The 20,603-nt window shown below is 36.1% G+C and overlaps 1 protein-coding gene across 1 annotated transcript in view; it reads right to left on the bottom strand.

The window, feature by feature from the left end:
* The window catches only part of Focad (focadhesin), a 267,544-nt gene that overhangs the window by 176,525 nt on the left and 70,416 nt on the right, over positions 1-20,603 (bottom strand). Inside the window, exons 7-10 of the mRNA XM_048358113.1 lie at positions 16,834-17,038; positions 9,291-9,497; positions 5,073-5,160; positions 753-955 (exon numbers count right to left, since the gene is read on the bottom strand). Of these exons, the coding sequence (XP_048214070.1) occupies positions 753-955; positions 5,073-5,160; positions 9,291-9,497; positions 16,834-17,038 (703 nt within the window). The remainder of the gene's footprint in view (positions 1-752; positions 956-5,072; positions 5,161-9,290; positions 9,498-16,833; positions 17,039-20,603) is intronic.

The raw sequence follows: 20,603 nt of genomic DNA, 5'->3' as shown, positions 1-20,603 counted from the left end.
ATTTGAAGCAACACACAAATTGCTAGCTTGTATTTGTATAGTGCCTCTTTACATAGAAACTTAAGGTGCTTCACCAGCGTTATTTTACTTGCTCATCATTTTATCTCCATAAAAGTAGGAATTGAAAAGTAAAATACCAGATTTTACCAAAAGCAAAACTCAAAAGAGAACAGATCTGTCAAATCCAAGCATCAAATCCAATCACTAGCCCCACACTGCCAATACATTTTGTAAAAGGTGAAGTGACTTAAACATAGATTGAGAAGGTAGGACAGAATGGAACAGGCCGGTTGTTTTCCAGTTACAGACAGTGGACTAGGAAGCACTAGGAGTCATCATGCTAGGGAATATGGAATACCATGTCATACTAATAAATGTTATAGTTCATACTGAGCCCACCTTGGGCTAACATGGATCTAGCACTATGCTGCACAGCATGATGAGAAGAGAAGGAAGGATGACATGTTCAAACACATTAAAGATTCAGATTCTTTGATCTTGCAAGATTCCTCAGGATCTTTACTAGCTAAGGTGTAAAAGAAAAATATATACAGCATTCCTATGTCTTATTTTACAACAGTACTCTGTACCTTCCTACCTAGGATTCCTTCTTGTAGAACTAACACCTCCACACCACTCTCTCTGAGAAAAGGAAAGTTCAATGAAAGACTCATCAGGAGGTGAGATGATCTGCAACAACAGAAAACCCACATGGAAGTTTTATTTAAGAGAAACAAGGATGAATTCATTACCTGCTGGTGGTCATCTCTGTAACACTCCTGTTGCACAATTTCCAAAAGATTTAGGGCCAACTGCTGCCTAGAAGGCCCTTCTTCCTCCATGACCATACAGTCTTCCAAGGCAGTAGAAGATAATATCTGCAGAAGAGGCATCACGAGCAGCAAGGATGACTTGGGGATTTTCTGACCCTCAGCACAAGAGAGGAGCTTCAAAGCTAATCACCAAAGCAACAAGAATTCGCACTTTGTTAATTAATATCATAATAAAACAACATACTATTTTAGCAGTGATGTAGCAGAATGTTTTCTTGCCCCTTTATACCTGGGTCAGGTATATACCAGGATGATGAATCTCATCATAAAAGGAAATAAGTGTAGCATAAAAAGTATTATCTAAAATAAGCTTGTAATGTATATAACTGAAAAACTTGTGGTACTTTTATATAAAATAAATATCATAAGGTATAAACCAACTGATCAATGTGAATTAAAAATATTCAATTCAAGCTGGGAGCTGGGAGCTTACTCCTATAATCCTAGCCACCCCTGAGATTGAGAGCTGAGGCTCACAATTTGAAGCCAGACCAGACAGAAGAGTCTGTGAAACTTTAATCTCCAATGAACTAAAAAGCCAGAAGTGGAGCTGTGGCTCCAGTGGTTAAAGTGGTAGCCTGGAGCAAAGAAGTTCAGAAGCAGTGCCTGGGCTCTATATATGTATACCATATACTCATATATACAATTCACCATTTATTTCTTATATAGCCTCTCAGATTCTTCATTTACTTGCAGACAACAGTCAAGAAACCAAAATAGAGGTTAACAAAGGCAACATATAGGCTTCCTTTACAAATCAGCCAAAAATTGTATTAGCAGATGCTTAAGAGAGTCATAAGGTGAAGCAGGAACATCTTTCAAATATACTTCATAAAATGCCCATCACAAAAATCTCCAAGTCCACAACTACCCAAAACGAAACCTTTCTTGAACAAGTGCTTCTTTTTTTAACTTTAAAGTTCAAGTTACACATCAGAAACATATATACAGATATGCAACAACTTCATCAATGTATAGTTATCACTCCAGAAATGATTAAGGAATAAGATATAAATTCACTATGGTAACAGATTTTCTGAAGGTTATTAGATGAACCATGATGTACTGAAGGATGTTATTCACAGGCTTTAAAACTGTATTATCAAAGTAATCAACTGATTTCCCTACTACACCAAATAAAAACCCTAACACCCTTAGATAATGATAATGAGTTGCTGTATTTTATTTTAAACTATTCAGAAATAAAAACTTAGTATGATCAAAAGTATAAACACATAAAACTCCAATACCACTTTTTTGTCTAAATATTAGTCAAACTGTAACTCTCTCTGATACATTATTTTTATTAAAACAGGAAATGTAGAGAGTACAAATATTTGGTTATTTCATAATTTTCTCAGGTACTTCCATAAATTGCTATTTATAATCAAATATAGGAAGTGGCACTGTGTCTCAAGGTGGTAGAGCACTAGCCTTGAGCAAAAAGGCTCAGTGATAGTACCCAGGCCTGGAGTTCAACAACCACAACAACAACCAGGAAAAGAAAAAAAAATCAATGTATATCCAAATCTACTACTAATTACAAAACATATTGTATTAATGATGTACATGTTTAACCTAAAAGACTTATTGTTTTCCTATTTCTTTGGACATGTAGTCCCAAATACTAAGCAACTCTTTCTTACATTTCATTCTTTTCATTTTTTATTTCTATTTGTTTCTTTGTTTTATTTGTTTTTGAGATTAGGTCCTGTACATATTTCATGCTGGTTTCAAACTTCCAATTCTGGCTCAGTGTTCGTAATACACTGCATACCGAGTTATTACTTTTCAACATGGCTCAAGAGTATTCAGTATGGTTTACTGATCTAATAACCTGAAAACAGATACTAGCTCACAGGAAAAAGTAAAAGTCTTCCCTCCAACAACTTTAAATATTTGAGTGTTTCATCCTGCACCATTCATTCATTATACAGGAGCCACAATATAGGTGTGGCTTCAGAATTGAAAACATTGTTTCTCAGCCCAGAATGGTAAGCACACTCCCATAATCTTAGCACTTAGGAGACTGAGATAAAGGGATCACAGTTTGAGGGCAGCCTGGGCTATATAAAAAAAAAGACACTTAAAAAAGAGGAAGATCACTTCAATAAGCATCATTTTATAAGATCTTATGCACATAGCCATTGAGCCTGTGTGAACCTCTACAAATATCCCCCTTTGTTATCACCATGTGAATGTTTAGATTGCTGTTTATTAATCAAAATGAACTCCAAGAAATGAAAGTAAGAGGGTTTGTTTTATTTTTTAGTCATACTGTTCCTTTTTTTTTCTTTCCTCTTTTCTTTGGTTTATTCCCTCTGTCATTGTTTCTTTTTTTATTTCTGTGTTCTTTGTCTTGTATATGTTTACTTGATATGGGGAGGGCAAGGGGAAGCACAGAAGCAGTGGGACAAAGGTGAATGAACCAATTCAACAGTGAAACCTACTGGACACTAGGTTGGAAATGAATTATACAACTTCGGGGGAGGGAACTTGGGAGGGGAAAACCTGCAGAGAATGAGGAAGGAGTGACACTGTTCAAAAGGAAACATACTTATTATCTGGCTTATGTAACTGTAACACCTCTATACATCACCTTTACAATAAAATTGTTTTTAAAAAATGAAGGAAGAGGGCTGGGAATATGGCCTAGTGGCAAGAGTGCTTGTCTCATATACATGAAGCCCTGGGTTCAATTCCCCAGCACCACATATACAGAAAAGGCCAGAAGTGGCACTGTGGCTCAAGTGCCAGAGGGCTAGCCTTGAGCAAAAAGAAGCCAGGGACAGTCTGTGCTCAGGCCCTGAGTCCAAGCCCCAAGACTGGCAAAAAAAAAAAAAAAAAAAAAAAAAAAAGGAAGAGAAAGAGCTAGAGCTAGAAAGCTCTAGAGCTCTGGAATTTTTGTGTCTGTCAGGAAACAAAATTCATTTATATGAAAATGCAAATTACCTCTGGAGATAAAAGTCAGATTGGTATTTTGTCTGGGTCTAGAGATAAGAATGAAGATTAATACAAATGGCCACAAGATCTGTTAGGGGGTGATGGAAATATTCCAACACTAAATTGTTGCTCTTGTTGCATAAATCTATAAATTAAAAATACTTCATTATAGACACTGAAATAGTGAATTTATGGTGTATAAATTATACCTTTATTACATTTTAAAGACAAAATTCTGGCTATCAGAACAAGCAATTATGCTTCTGGGAATTTCCCACATCCACTGCTATAAAACAAACAACAGCAACCAAAAAACGGCAAATACAAGTTAGAAGGACTGGGAAGGAGTGGCACAAATGGGCATAAGGCCCGTAAGCAAAAGCAGGGTGGAGCTCAAAGTCTAAGGACCAAGGGTCTCTTCCATGTATTGAAGTCATCTCTAGTCATTGTATAAGCCGGAGTAATGGATCTCAAAATCATGATGAATTTTAAACGCCCAGAGAAATGAACTATACAATAGATATTTATCTCAAACACTTTTAAAAAACAAAAATGTAGGTAAACCAGCATATTGTGGCACTAAGCAATTTAGAACATTACCACAAGGTGAGTAAATGTCAATGAAAAAGTTGTATTTTAAAGTTATAGTTTGCTTGTCAACCCAGTAATTTGCATCTTTACGATGCTTTTTGTACAATATTGAGGATTAAGTTCAGTGCCTTGCACATGTTTATTAACATTCTACCACTGAGCTATATCCCAAAACCAGACTATATAAAAACCAGAGAATTTTTGCCTCTCCTTCACTTTTTTCCTAACTTTGCTTTAAAACAACATGGGTTGAATATTACCAAAGAAATATTATTTTCTATTACTTCTAGCCAAGCTCATACAACAAGAAATGTAGTTTACACTAAATCTTGCTAAATGTAGCATCAATTATAAATTATAAATCACAGTTTTAAGACAAATACAATCTGCTAAACACTTTCTTTCAAAAGTTTTACTTGACTGTTACTAATTTTGGTACACAATTGTGAAGAAAGTAATATACTCTCAATAGATTTACAAATGTCCACTGCTGTATGATTTATATTATAACCTAATAGTCATGCAAGATATTGGAGAAATAACAGGATATGTAACCTTACACAAGGTAACACCTAAAAACAAAATTAGGAAAATTTCAAAACAGAAACTCAAATATACAAGATAGCAAAATATAGAGTTCAACTAATACATGCTAACACTTTCATTATTTTTACATTTTATTGTATTAAGTGTACTTTTATTCACCTAGATTTAAGATTGGTTTCTGCTGACTGGCTGGAGTCTGTAGAAGAAGTAAGGCTATTCCAATTATGACCAACTCCACAGGAAAATCCTAAAGAAATAATAATAAAATAATGGGGAAAGGCAAGAAAAAAAAAGAGTTATTAATGAGGTTCCAGAACTCCAGGTTTATCTACTTAACATGAACAATTACAAGCTTATTACACAAAATTACTTTTACAAGTCTGGGCTACTAAAGGAAGAATTAGTGGATATAATATTTTCAGAAATAAATTCAAGATATAGCACCAAAAGACAAGAGGCTAAAGCTAAAATAATTCAGAGAGAAAACTAACACAAGAAACTGCTAAGTCTTCAAACATCCATCTTGGTACACCACTGAAATTACCCAAAATACTAAATTTAAGAATATTTGTTTATGAAAATAGCACAAGTTTTCTGTGTACTTAACAGGCACATGATCCATCTATAAAACATATATAATGATGAAGTTCATTAAAATTTTTAGGAAATCATATAACTGCAATGAAAGAAAACATTTGTATGAGGGAAATAAGGATTAGTTTTAAATTACAGTGATTTATTAAGTATATTTAAATGTGGCAAAGCAAAAATCATAGGATCATAAAATAATATATAAATGATAAACACATTGAATTCTAATAAAATGGAAGTGATAGATTTGAGAGTTCCAAAGAAAATGTACAATAAAACTAAAAAGGAAAGATCCAACTAAAACTACCTCATTCTGAAAGTTTATGGAAGTACCTGCAGAATCAAAGTACATTTGAAATATGAGGCAAAACAAGATTGTGAGGGAGCCACAAATTAGTTAAATACTCTCTGTTAAATACCTGTAAAAACTACTTAAAATACCCTACATCTCAGCTTTGCCATTTAGAAAGTAAACTACAAAATCTTCTAATGTGGTGATTTCTGGACTGTGAAAAAGATACTAAAAGGAAGAAATTAATTCTAAATTTTTATAAATGGAATACATTCTAATGCGTGATTTTGAAACTGTGTATGTTCACTGTTTCAAAACAGTTGAGCACCATAAAGCAATTCTCATCTACTTGAGGATAATAAATGCATTTTAAAGCAATGCATGTACAAGATACATCATCACACCATTCTTTTCCATATTTTCCTCCATTTCTGCATGTTCATATAAAACAGAGAGGCAAGGAAGTTATTTAAATTCTAAATGTACTAGCTTCCAAGAGAATCAGAGACAAATAAAAGCATTACTGTATACAGATGGTATGGCTGGAATGCATTTTCATACCAGCTGTCACAGTGAGGGACACAAAGTAGCATTTTTGGATTCCAAACTGGAATTGAGACATTCTAAGTAGAGAGAACTTAACAGTAGCAGTCACACTGGCCTATACAGAACCCAGGGTGGAAAGAAAAGAACTAGAGACTTAAGATATCAAAAATAAGAAAGAAATGATAGAAAGTCAGACTAGATAAATCTCAAAGAGCTTAGAATTCTGACCTGACTGGTTTCAAGAGTTTTGTTTGATTTTTAATGGCCACTAAAAGAGAGAAGCAATTAATGAGACCTGTGAATTACGGTCTATGTTGGCATTTCCTGGACCATTTCCATCACTACAACTACTGTTGTCACAACTGACTGCACACATGCAACCTCAGAGATTTCCCTCAAGCCCCACCATACACTTACTTGCTTCCTGCTCCAGAATAGCAACTTCTAAAAGTTCAAGGTCCACATGGAAAGGCTAGAAAAATTAGCAATAGAATCCCTGGGATTCTAGAGTTCTAGCATAGAATTCCCAGGATTCTGTTCTCAGAAAACTAGGAAATTAAAAAACACATGCTTGTAGTAGTGTTCAACTTGAAAAAGCTTAGATGCCTCCACTCCTATCTTCCATGATTCACTCATCTTATTCCTACCCCACCCCACCCCATTTCAGGATTCACATTCGCAAATAAATTCAAGCCACATAAGCCTTTGCTTTTGTGGAAACTCAGGGTTCTGCTTTTGCCTTTAGAGAAACTCAGGCTAACATACTGCCCATCTAGACAAAGGAAATTAAATGCCTATATACCTTCCATAGATGTCAGAGGATTCTTCATGACAGAAAACATTTGAAACCATATTTGTTTGTCCTCAATTCAAATGAAAGAGATCACTGTACATCACCAATGTGCTACACACTAAGAATATATACTGGGTCTAGAGATGTTACTATAAACAAAATAGTTGCTCTTCTCAAGAATTTTGCAGTCTTAGTCATGGAGTAATACTTAAAAAGAAAGTGCAACCAAGGTGTAAGAAATTCTACATTAGAAAGTGAAAATAAGGTGTAAGATAGTCTACATCTAACATAGACGTTACAAAAAGGAAGGCAGTCCAGCTCATGCAATGCCCCAGGGCCACAGCTTTTTACCCATGCTGATTTGGGTAGCCAATACTGACTGAGCCCAGCTGTGCCCAACAGACTATTCTTCCTAGGAAACAAACTGAGACAAAGAAAGGGGTTTGGGATTGACTCATTTGGTGGCAGTTTCTTAGAAACCACAGATTCATAAACTTTTCTAAAGCTAGGATGTTCAGCCTGTTTTTCAAGTGGAAAGCTTCTAGTTGGCTTAATTTTACAGATCATTACATTTATTTTGCTCAAAACAGAAAATACTTTAAGAGACATTCATTCAAATATATTAAGAGCCAGGAACTGAGACCTTGTGCTATCTATAATCCTAGCTACTAAGGAGGTGAGATCTGAAGATCAGGTTGGAGAAAACGTTGTGACTCTTATCTCCCATTTGACCACCAAAAAGCCAGAAGCACAGCTGTGAGAAAGTGCTAGCCTTGAGCAAAAGAGCTTAGGGACAGAGCTCAGGCCCAGAGTTCAAGCCCCACAATCAGCACAAAAAATACTTGAAGATACAAAAAGTTGGTTGCTTAATTTTGCAGATCATAATACATTTATTTTACTATAAATGAAAGGACTTTAAGATACATTCATTTACATAGATCAACTAATAGCTCAACTATAACAAAGCCTGTACAAATTAATACAGTGTAGATTTGAATCTATTCAATGAACAAAGATAGTTCTCTGATAGAAGAGTAGTAGAAACAGCTGAAGACACAGTGAAAAGACAAATATCTATTAATCATGAAGAGAGCCCTCACAAAACATCAATTCAGCAAGCAACTTGATCTTAGACTTCTTAGCCCCTAATCTATGAGAAATTTGTTTTTTAAGCCACCCAGACTAGTGTTTTGTTATGGCAGTCCTAAATAAAATACCCTCCTAACTTCCTGCCCTAGTACTGCCCTTTCCAAAACCATCCTCCAGGGCTGGAAATATGGCCTAGTGGCAAGAGTGCTTGATGAAGCTCTTGGTTCGATTCCCCAGCACCACATATATGGAAAACGGCCAGAAGGGGCGCTGTGGCTCAGGTGACAGAGTGCTAGCCTTGAGCGGGAAGAAGCCAGGGACAGTGCTCAGGCCCTGAGTCCAAGGCCCAGGACTGGCCAAAAAAAGAAAACAAAACAAAACCATCCTCCAGTTTCGGTCTAAAATGATCTTGTACACACACTGAGAAATCTTCAAAGCCAAGTTATTTACCTAGAAGATAAAAATGTAACTTATTTGTAGAGCAGTTAAGACAGGCTCAATCTCATCCTGTATATCTTAATCTTCAACTCTTATTTTCCTAACAGGCCATATGTATGTTCTTTTTCATGTTTCTGTGTTCAGATACATTCTATTCTACCAGCTGGGAATCCTACCCAACCTGTGTTGACGGAGTCTTGTCCCTGTCAAATTCTATTCAGGCTTTAAATCTCAACTTATGTCCTTATTCCTTTCACCTTTGTTCCCATTACCTTTTAAACAAACTTTTATAAAAACATTTATTTTATGGTACTAGCATTACTTATTTGCATGTTTATACGTCTCTTGGGGTAGAAAACCACACTATTCATCCATGCATTTCACAAGGCCTGGAATACAGCAATTATTCAATATTTGCATTCCACATTGAAAAAAAATACCACAGCAATGCTACAAAAACTACTTAGGGATTCTTTTGTATAATAAATAACATTAGTAATAGTACATAGGTAGTGGATCTAATTATACTATATCAAATCTCTTCTCATATGTAATTAATAAGTACAGCCACCCAACTACTGAAAGATTTTGTTATAATTGATACATTAAAATGTCTTTCTAACCTTACCTCCTTCAGAACTCCAATGCTGTGCTCTAAAAGCTGAATTAAAGATGAGCATTCTCCAGTTATCTTTAAGCTGACTTCACAGACACATAACAGCTGAAGAGTCAGCTGGGTAAGCTGAATTTTCCAAAATACAGGATGACGCAAAAGGTTTAAATACACTTCCTCGATAAACAGCATCACTTCTGTGGTCTGTAACAGATCTTTCATCTGTGTAAGAAAGTTATTCTATTACATTAAAATAATACAAAATGACGGGATAATTTTAAGCTTTGAAAGTTTTCAACAAATAATTTTCTCCAAACCCATAAAGATTTAAGTAGATAAAGTAAATTACCTAACTCATGAAGTGTCAAGCTACATGTCTTTTTAAATTTAATTTTATTGTCATGGTGCTGTAACCCACAGAGGGGTTACAGTTACATAAGTAAGAGTACATTTCTTGCCAGACTTGTTATGTTATACCCTCCTTCATTTTTCTCCCACTTTTGCTCTCTCCAATCCCTCCCCCAAAGTTGTACAGTTAATTTCCAACATATTGTGTTGTGAGTATTGCTGTTGTATTGGTTCTCCATTTGTCCTTTGTATCACCATTTAAATGTTCCCCTTCCCTAATTCAGACAAACCTATATACAATACCCAGGGTGCCAGAATCAAATACAGTGACAACAGGGGATAAACCAAAAGAAATAATTTCACATAGTACATTAAAAATAACAACAATGAAAAACCATTTGTTTCCATATCTTGGAGTTCATTTTGATTAGCATCATCTTATATGATCATAATCTACACAGCTATCCTCTGCTAGAACTATCCTAGACATATACTAATTATTAAAAATGAGGGAAACCATGCAATTTATGTTTCTTTGGGTCTGGCTCACTTGACTTCATATGATATTTTTCCAAGGCTTTCCATTTCCTTATGAATGGGACAATGTCATTCTTTCTGATGGAAATATAGACTTCCATTGTGTATATGTACCACATTTTCTTGATCCATTCATCTCCTGAGGGGCATCTGGGTTGGTTCCGTATCTTAGTGATGGTAAATAATGCTGCTATGAAAATGGTTGTGCTGATAGCTTTAATATGGCCTTGTTTGTGATCATTTGGGTAAATGACTCGAAGTGCAGTTGCAGGATCAAAGGGGAGCTCTATGTTTAGTCTTTTCTTTTCTTTTCTTTTTTTTTTTTGGCCAGTCCTGGGGCTTGGACTCAGGGCCTGAACACTGTCCCTGGCTTCTTTTTGCTCAAGGCTAGCACACTGCCACTTGAGCCACAGCGCCACTTCTGGCCATTTTCTGTATATGTGGTGCTGGGGAATTGAACCCAGGGCCTCATGTACACGAGGCAAGCACTCTTGCCACTAGGCTCCCCAGGCCTTATGTTTAGTCTTTTGAGGAAACTCCACACTGCTTACCAGAGTGGTTAAACAAGTTTGCACTTCCACGAACAGTATAGTAGCATTCCTTTTTGGCCACATCCCTACCAGCATCTGTTGTTATTAGTTTTCTTGATAATGGACATTCTAACTGGGGTGAGGTGGAATCTCAATGTCATTTATATTTGCATTTCTTTCATGGCCAGAGATGTTGGCAATTTCTTCATGTGTCTATTGGCCATTCTCATTTCCTCTTCAGAGACATCTCTCTTTACGTCTTTAGCCCACTTACTAATGGAGCAGTTGTTTCTTCGAGGATTTGTTTTGGGGGATTTATTTTTTTTTAGTTCTAAGTATATTACAGATATGAGGCCCTTGTCTGTTATATGGCTGGTAAAGATCTTCTCCCAATCTGTGGGCTTTCTATTTATCTTTATTTTTCTTTATTGTCACAGTGAAGTACAGAGGGGTTACAGTTTCGTATGCAAGGCAGTGAGTACCTTTCTTATCCAACTTGTTAGCTCCTCTCTCATTTTCCACCCCCTTCCCTCTCCCCCTTTCCCTCTTCCTCCCATGAGTTGTACAGTTGGTTTACACCAAATGGTTTTGTAAGTATTGCTTTTGGAATGTTTTGTCTTTTTATCCTTTGTCTCTCAATTTTAATATTCCCTTTCCCTTTCCTAGTTCTAATACACATATGTGCAGTATCCAGGGTACTAGGATCAGATACAGTGATAGCAGGGGGTAAAACCACAGGAAGGGAATATGAGAGAGAAAAAAGAAGAGAGAAAAGGGTACTGTTTCACATGGCATGTTGAAAATAATTACAACAATGATATACCACTTGTTTCCATAACGTGGATTTCATTTCACTTAGCATCACCTTATGTGTTCATATGGGTATAGTTATTGGGCTATTTGATCTTCTGCTATGACTAACCTCAAAATGTACTAATTATTTCCTATGAGGGAAACCATAGCGTCCATGTCTCTTTGGTTCTGCCTTACTTTATATAGTATGATTTTTTCCAAGTCTTTCCATTTCCTTACGAATGGGGCATAGAATTCCATTGTGTATATGTACCACATTTTCCTGATCCACTCATCTACTGAGGGACATCTGGGTTGGTTCCGTATTTTAGCAATGACAAATGGTTATAACTGTGTATAATTTAGCTAGTGAATACAGGGCTCAGAGTTGGTTTTTAATTTTAAAATTGTATTTTGTGGGGACACTAAACCTGTGTTTATATACAAAAAAGAGAGGGAAGTTACCTGTCTATGATTGTGAACCTCTAAGATTTATACAACAGGACTTGGTAAGGTTTGCTTTGGGTCTTAAACTGTGCTCACAGGTGCTTGTAGATTGGCATTCCCAATCCAAATGGGCAGAAGAAACACAAGAAAGATGGCAAGTCAGAGAATCTCATCTCCCACACAAAATAAGCAGGAAACAGAGCAGTCAAAGACCTAGAGGACAGTCTGCTGATGAAAATGATAAATGAAAAGTTTGAATCTCTTCAGACAAGTAATCTAGAGCTTGAAGAGCCGAGCCCAAGATTAACACGTGAACGTGATAAAGCCAACCGTAAATTAATAGAGGAATTCATGGCTTCCACAAACACAATGAACTCCAACAGAAGGAAAAAGAGTCCTATGAAAAGATAGCTACTCAGCTAAAAGATTTGAGAGAACAGCATCCAGAACCAAATTAATGAAGTCCATACAGAACCTAAGAGAAAATTATAGCAAAGACATGAAAGCCATCAAGAAAGGCCAATCAGAAAGAAGGTAGATAAAAAGAGGCTTTCTATTTATCTTGCTAGCTATGTCCTTTGCCATCAGAAGCACTGCAGTTTAAGGCAATTCCATTTGTCCAACCTTTCTTTGATTTGTTGTGTTTCTGGATCTTTGTTAAGAAAGTTTAGACCTAAAGCTACAGGTCTTTTACCTAATCAAAATATAATTCCTGCTCGTTTTTTTACTTTTACCTGGAACACATTTTTTCTTCTATTTTTCTGGCTTTCCTGAGTATAAATGTGTCTGTTCTATAGTTAAAATGTGGTTAATAAAACACAAAGGGGAGTTGGAAGCATGGCTCAGTTGGTGGAGCACTAGCCAGTGAGCAAAAGGTACAGATACAGGGTTCAAGTCTGGGTCTAGAAACTAAGAAGCAAACTTTAAATAAATAGCTTTCAAACTAAAACCAAAACCCCACATAAATACCTGGTAGTAAGAATCAACATTCATTCTAAGTCACTATTACTAGCTACAGGTAGGCAGAGTTTCTATATATGGACAATATAATAAAAGACCATATTCAAATGGTAGAGAGCCTTATTAACAAGCTAATGTATTAGATAGAAAGGACTTGGATGCTCTCGAAAATCCCAATTCAATTCAAACACAGCTGTTCTGATCAAAATTCTGGAGTTGATACTAAGGGTATGGTTCTGCTCACACAGACACATAGGCATTTCCCAGAGATTAGAAACAATGAACCATCTGCTTCAATCAGGATTCTTGTGTCTATTAAAGTCATCAAGAGGAAAGCCTATCGTTTCACTAGCAGTTACCACCAAAATAACCCCAAATTGCTATAATTTATACACAGGGAGAAAAATTAGTTCCTAGCAAATGAGGGGAAAAATATTAAAAAATCAAGAAGAAATGGCAAAAATATTAAGTTGTAAATAAAGTTAAATAGTCCAATAACTAAATTATTTCATTCTTTTGCAAATATAAAGTAGAAACATCCAAAGGCTGAGAAAATAATTGGGTTGTCACATGAAAGCTTGATATTTATTTGATGATATATTTCCATGACTGTGTTTTCTTGTTCATATTGAAATTCTCCATAAGGAAAAAAAATCAAAAGATAACTTCATCAAGATAGTATTAAGAGTTCTCTAATCATTAACTCAAAATTCTTAAGAATAAATTTGAAGTAATGTTTACTCTTATGTAGCAATAGATCATGTGAAATGGATATCATTTGAGATGACATGAATCATACTTAAAAGAAAATTCCACACATATAAAATAGAAGAGCAATTAGTTGAGGAGAAAAATGGATAGGAATTTCACTAACCATTCTCATCAGCAATCTATAAGGTGACACTCTTTCAAAAATACTTTTATTTTATTTTTTTTTCTTTTTGTCCATCATGGGGCTTGAACTCTGGGCCTGAGCACTGTCTCTGAGCTCCTCAACTCAAGGGTGGTGCTCTACCACTTGAGCCGCAGAACCACTTCCAGTTTTCTCGTGGTTAACTGGAGATAAGAGTCTCACAGACCTTTCTGCCTGAGCTGGCTTTGAACCATGATCCTCAGATCTCAGCCTCCTGAGTAGCTAGGAACCATGATCCTCAGATCTAAGCTTCCTGAGTAGCTAGGATTACAGGTGTGAGCCACAGGTGCCTGGTTTTTGTTTTAATTTAAAAGTGGTTCTACCCTAGTGTTTAGTATCTGTCAGACCATGTCTATATCTACAGCACTACATTCAATTCCGAAAAAACATTCCATTGTAGCACATTCTGAGCTCCGATAAACTAGAGAATTCCTGGCAAAGGGCAGTGAAAAATCTGGAAACCATTTCATACAAAGTAAAGAAAGTGATGAAGAAAGACAGAGGGAGGCAGGGAAGAAAGAATGGAAGCAAAAGAGAAAAAGACATGATAGGATGCTGATAGATAAGCTTTCCAATACTTACTCTGTTTTGTTATAAGAAGAATAAAGGCCAATAGGTAATGCTCTAAATGAAGACCAATAGAAGTATTTTCTTAAGAAAAAGATATTGTTTTCTTGCAAAATATTATCATTGTCATTAAAACTTCAATTAGTCATGGGATGGTTATTTCTTAGTATAAGAAATACTTGTAGCTGGGTGTGGCAGTCTACACATGAAATCCCAAACTATTCAGAAGGCAGAACCAAAAGGATAAACAGTTCTGAGCCAGCCCATGCAAAGTTAGTGAAACCCTACCTCAAAAACAATTTCTTTTTTTTTCTTAATGGACCAGGGGCCTACCTCAAGCAGCAGAGCACTTTGCCCAGCAAGTATGAGGTCTCAGGTTCTATCTCCTATCTCCAATACCAGAAGAGAAAAATGCAAGAAGGGAGGCAGTAGGGATAAAGGGGAACTGAGGAAAGGAATAACATGTAATATGTAAGAAACTATGCCCCTAGGACCTCTTTCAGCTCTCTGATTTTCTTTTTTTTAAGTTTTTATTATCAAACTGATGTACAGAAAGGTTACAGTTTCATATGTTAGGCATTGGATACATTTCTTGTACTGTTTGTTACCTTGTCCCTCATTCCCCCCTCCCCCTCCTCCTTTCCCTTTCCCCCTCATGAGTTGTTCAGTTGATTTACACCAAACAGTTTTGCAAGTATTGCTTTTGTAGTTGTTTGTATTTTTTTACCCTGTGTCTCTCAATTTTGGTACTCCCTTTCAGTTTCCTAGTTCTAATACCAGTATACACAGTTTCCAATGTACTCAGATAAGATACAGAGATAGTGCAGGTACAACCACCCGAAGGGGATACAAGAGGGTCATCAATAATAGAAGCTACGGTTTCACATCACATGTTAAAAGTAATTACAACAGTGATATAACAGTCGTTTCCATAACATGGAGTTCATTTCACTTAGCATCATCTTATGTGTTCATAAGGGTATAGCTATTGTGCTCTTGTGATCCTCTGCTGTGACTTGCCTAAACCTGTGCTAATTATTCCCTATAAGGGAGACCATAGAGTCCATGTTTCTTTGGGTCTGGCTCACTTCACTTAGTATAACTTTTTCCAAGTCCTTTCAAACCAGCCAAGCAGCTCTCTGATTTTCTTCTAATAAAGCTGATCTGTTGGGCTGGGAACATGGCCTAGTGGTAAAGTGCTCGCCTCGTATACATGAAGCCCTGGGTTGGATTCCTCAGCACCACATATATAGCAAAAGCCAGAAGCAGCACTGTGGCTCAAGTGGTAGAATGCTAGCCTTGAGCAAAAAGAAGCCAGGGACAGTGCACAGGCCCTGAGTTCAAGCCCCAGGACTGGCAAAAAAAAAAAAAATTTAAAGCTCATCTGTTAAGTAATTAAACATATTTGTGTCACCAGTCACACTGGTTTCCATTGTTTCTCTTTCTATAATGTCTCCCTTATAGTAACAAGCCAAAGAGTCCCAGAAACAGTCTACAGGTTTCATTTCTACAAATATTTAAGCCTTTCACGAAGATCAAGTCAAACGTTTGTCAAAGAGTACAGAACAATGTGGATACAGGGTGAAAACTGTACTCAAGACACACTGTCTATACATTGCTTTATTGCCCACAGAAAACAAAAGCTTTGGAAAACCTACCAGAGAATTCATTTTAATTGACTTTTCTCTTTCTTGATTACTGGGAAGCCTATTTACGAGTCACAAAGGAAAGATTCACTCTACTCACTACTTGCTTACACAAACTCAGTGACCTAAAGTGATCACTTTGAAATACATTCGTAGACTCCCTCCATCAGCTGAGCAGCAAGGTGCTCAGATTCTAGGTAAATGATCTAATGCCATCTATGGAATAAGACAGCCTAAGAAATAAACCACTACACTGAAATCACTAGTTGTTTGTTTGTTTTTTTAATCTACACGCTTAAGACATGTCTCTGGGAACAAACCTCCAACCATCTACTTTTAAATTTAAGAATATATATACTTATCCTAAGGACAGAATCCTTCATGGACAGCACGCATGTCATAAGGAGACAGGTGGAAGCTGGCCATGTTTTGCATCTCTGAGCATATCTTCCCAAAACACACCTTTTTATTATTATTATTTGCATGAAGAGGTACAGAGAACAAGGAAAGACTAAGCAGGGCACTGATGTCTTCTTTGATAGGAAGAAAAGTTTGAATTCCTACTAATCCAAAAATTGACTATGTTGAGTTACATTTCTGTGAAATTAATTAACACAGTATCTATTCTCTCAAACCTAGATTTTGGTTACTTAATCTTCTCCAAAAGATTGCAAGCATTTCTAAAACTAGAATGGTCTCTGAATTTGGCAAATGATGTAAGTAAGACTTAGAAATATTTTATGTGTTAAAAACAATAATCAACTTTTGTTGGTGCTGATACTACATTAGGGAAGTAGGGAGGGAAGAAAAGACCTTACCTGTAAACAAGGAATCATGTCGCAACACAGCTGAAGTATCTGTTGTTCCAATACTGATGGCTGTGCTTTGTCACAAGGAACCCTGGGCTGAAGTAACTCTTTAAGCAGGGCAGGTCGAAGATTTGCATGTTCTTGTAGTTGGAATGGTTCACAGTACAGATACCAAAGAAACGGTGCCATTATTTGGATACATGAAGCTTCTGACCTGCATGTTACATAATGCATCCATCAGTCACTGAGTTAAATTACTAACAGGCAGCTAGGTGGGGAAGTATCACGTTGCAATTTAATTCACATTATAAACTCCCATACTGTCAAGTGTAACTTCTTTTGATTCTGCTATTTCACTATGATTTAACTAGGGCTATGCCAAACAGGTCTTTGTACATTGAGGAAAATAATTCAATCATAAGAGACCATAAACTAGGAGTAAGAGTCTCCTTTTACATATTAAAAGAACATCTACAACTCAAAGACTATCTTTTGTAAACATCAGAATCACTGTGAGAATGTTTTTAGAATTACATGTCAGGCTGCTCAGCCACAACATTACATAAGCATGCATTATTCTTAAAAACTCTACAGGTAAAATTTATACTATTAATATTATTATACTGTTATCTTAAAATGAGTTTGACAGTTAAATTTACAGTATCTCCTCTTCCTGACTATGATTTTTCTTTTCTTTTCTTTTCTTTTGCCAGTCCTGGGGCTTGAACTCAGGGCCTAAGCACTGTCCCTGGCTTCATTTTGCTCAAGGCAGGCACTCTACCTCTTGAGCCACAGTGTCACTTTTGGCTTTTTCTATATATGTGGTGCTGAGGAATTGAACCCAGGGCAACATGTATGTGAGGCAAGCACTTTACCACTGGGCCATATTCCCAGCCATATGATTTTTCTTTTTACAATTTTACTTAACCTCAGACAACCATAACCAGGAAATATTAAATGGAAAGTTCCAGAAATAAAGTACTCGTAAGTCTTAAATTGCACTCCATGCTGAGAAGTATGATGAAATTTCACAGTGTCCCACTCTTTTCCTCCCAGGACATGAATCATCCCTTTGTCAAGTACATCTATGCTGTACACCAAATTCATTCATTAGTCCCTTAATAGGCACCTCAGTTAGCAGATCCATTGTCATATTGAAATGCTTCTGTTTCAGTACTTTTGGTTTACTTGATAATGATAGTAAAGCACCAGAGTAGTGATTCTGGCATTCAGAAATGCCAAGGAGAAACTGTAAACAGCTTCTCTTAAGTGACTATGTTATAGTCCTTAATTTACTAATGAAAAAAATGCATGCTAAGTTTATTAAGCTCTATGTTAAATTATTAAAGTCCTTTTTTTCTCTTTCTTCATTAGCATAACAAAGTTTCATTATATTACCCAGGCTGGCCCTGAATTCCTGGACTTGAATGATCTCCTGCTTCAGCCTCCTCAGTCTAAAGGCATGTGCCACCATTCCCATCTCAATTGTTGCTAATCTTTTACTTATATGCCTAATTAATATAGTATATCTGAGTATAAGTATCATTGTTGCTACAGTTTGGATATGCTTTATCCTCCAACTGTTCATATATTAGAGACTGGGTTGTTTATAGAGTTCAGCGGTATAGAAATGGTAGAACCCTTAAGAGGTCGAGCCTAGTCATAAGTCCTTGGGTTATCTCAGAAGAGATTATTAAGATGGTTCTCATGGAAGCTATTTCTCTCAGGAAAACATCATTACAAAAGCCTGAGCCTGACCCTTAATTTTTTCTCTGGTAATCTATGTAACACCTACCATAATACCATCCACTGTTAAGACCTCACAAGAGCCAAGCAGAAGCTAGTGTCCCTTACATTTTTACCAAGTATAAAAAGAACAAAGCTAATGACTCTTCTTTTATAAAGTTACCCAACTTTAGGTAATCTGTGTAGTAATGAAAAACTAATACATGTTTATAGGCAAAAGTATAGTACATACAGACTTGGGTACTGTCTGTGACTCACACATTCACTGAAGGTCTTGAAATGTTATTCCTCCACGGAAAAGGGGGGTTGGGGCAGTGTATTTGCTAAAATGTTATCCTTCACAGTGGGTAAATTATTGCACTTTTGTCTTGAAACTCATTTGATCATTACCAAAACCCTATGAAACAAAAAGTATTATGCTCATTACATATATATAGAAATGACAGGAGGAAGACTCTATATAGCTATATGTATTTCCATATCTTTCATAATGATCCAGATTTCATTATGTCACAGTAACTCCTAGTCTAAAATCATTACTAACATGTCAGAATGAACTTCAAAAAGTACAAATTTGACCCTATCATTAGCCAGCTTAAACAGGTTGTCCTTGAAACAAACTAGCTAGCTGAATTCACAAACCTATCATTTTATATACATTTGTAATTCCAGCTCAGTGTCTTGTACTTCTCTCTCCACTGAACTCATTAAACCCATTCTAGGTCTTCAATTAAGCCTTTTCACTGCTGCTCCTCACTATCACAGAGATAGTCTCCCTTTCTTCCCTTCCTATTTCTTTTCCCCAACTGTATCTAGTTTCTATCATTTTTCAAGTTTTCCACTTGATAATTTTCTGAAGTTTTTTTCCTGACAGATGGTCTTTGGTCAGGTGTCCATTAGGTGCTTCCTCAGTGCAATGTCTTTATTGCGATTACATGTTTAGTATCTATATCCCTTACCAGACTATCAGCCAAATGAAGTGATGAACCTTGGATTCCTTCTTACTGGTATGTCAACAATAATTATATACAGGAGACCTCAAGAGATTCACCATTGATTCCATTACAGTGAGATACAGTTTTAAAATTAGAATGTACCAATTAAACATGAATATATTAATTTTAATGCTTTTATTTATTAAATATGATACAATCCAACATTGAGCCAAGCATTATCTATTCTTAAGAAGTATACATAAGCCAGCCATGGTATCACACTCCTGTAATTACAGTACTTGGATGGTAACAACAGGAAGGTCTTGAATTTGAAGCCAGCTTAGAAAAAAAAAAGCAAAATGCAGTCTCACCAAAAAAAAGGGGGGGGGAGGGAGGGAGGGAGGGAGGGAGGGAGGAGAGAAGAAAAAAAAGAAGGAAAAAATAGAGAAGGAAAACAAAGAAGAGGAGGTAGAAGTCCACATAATTTTATTAGTATATATTCCATAGCAAAGTAGTTTCAAACACCATTAAAATTCCAAAGTTACCAGACTAGGAAGATTTAATTTTATTCATATACTCATTTATTCACTTTGTAAAATTTATAGACCACCTACAGTACATCAGTCATTCATTCCTAAGCTGGAAAAAAGCCACAAAACAAAAACAGATTTCCTGCTCTTTGGAGCTCACAGCTAGAGCAAACTTTTGAAATTGTAAGCACAAATACACAAACTATAAAGATCAAAAGAGAAGCATGGGGTTCATAATTATGACTGAAATAGGAAACTTCAGAAAATTTTTCACAGATAAAGGAATCAGATGATCCCATCTCTTTCTAAGACTGTATTTCCCAAATAAATACTATCCAGGTGTCAGTAGTATCCACAGATATCTTACTGATTTTCTTCTACTCTGAAATCCTTGTAGTCTATCCTTGTAGCTTACTGATTTTCTTCTACTCTGAAATGTTCAAGGTGAAACACAAGGTTCACATACATTTCCAAATGTCATTACAGTTTGACATCAGGAGCATAATATTGTATTTCTTAAGGATAATATGCTATTTTAAAATCTCCTTGGCTTAACCTATCCTAATTC

Source organism: Perognathus longimembris, chromosome 1, assembly GCF_023159225.1.
Source record: "Perognathus longimembris pacificus isolate PPM17 chromosome 1, ASM2315922v1, whole genome shotgun sequence".
NCBI classification, from domain to species: domain Eukaryota; kingdom Metazoa; phylum Chordata; class Mammalia; order Rodentia; family Heteromyidae; genus Perognathus; species Perognathus longimembris.
The sequence above is the reverse complement of the archived record's forward strand: the minus strand, read 5'-3'. Positions and strand labels throughout refer to the sequence as shown.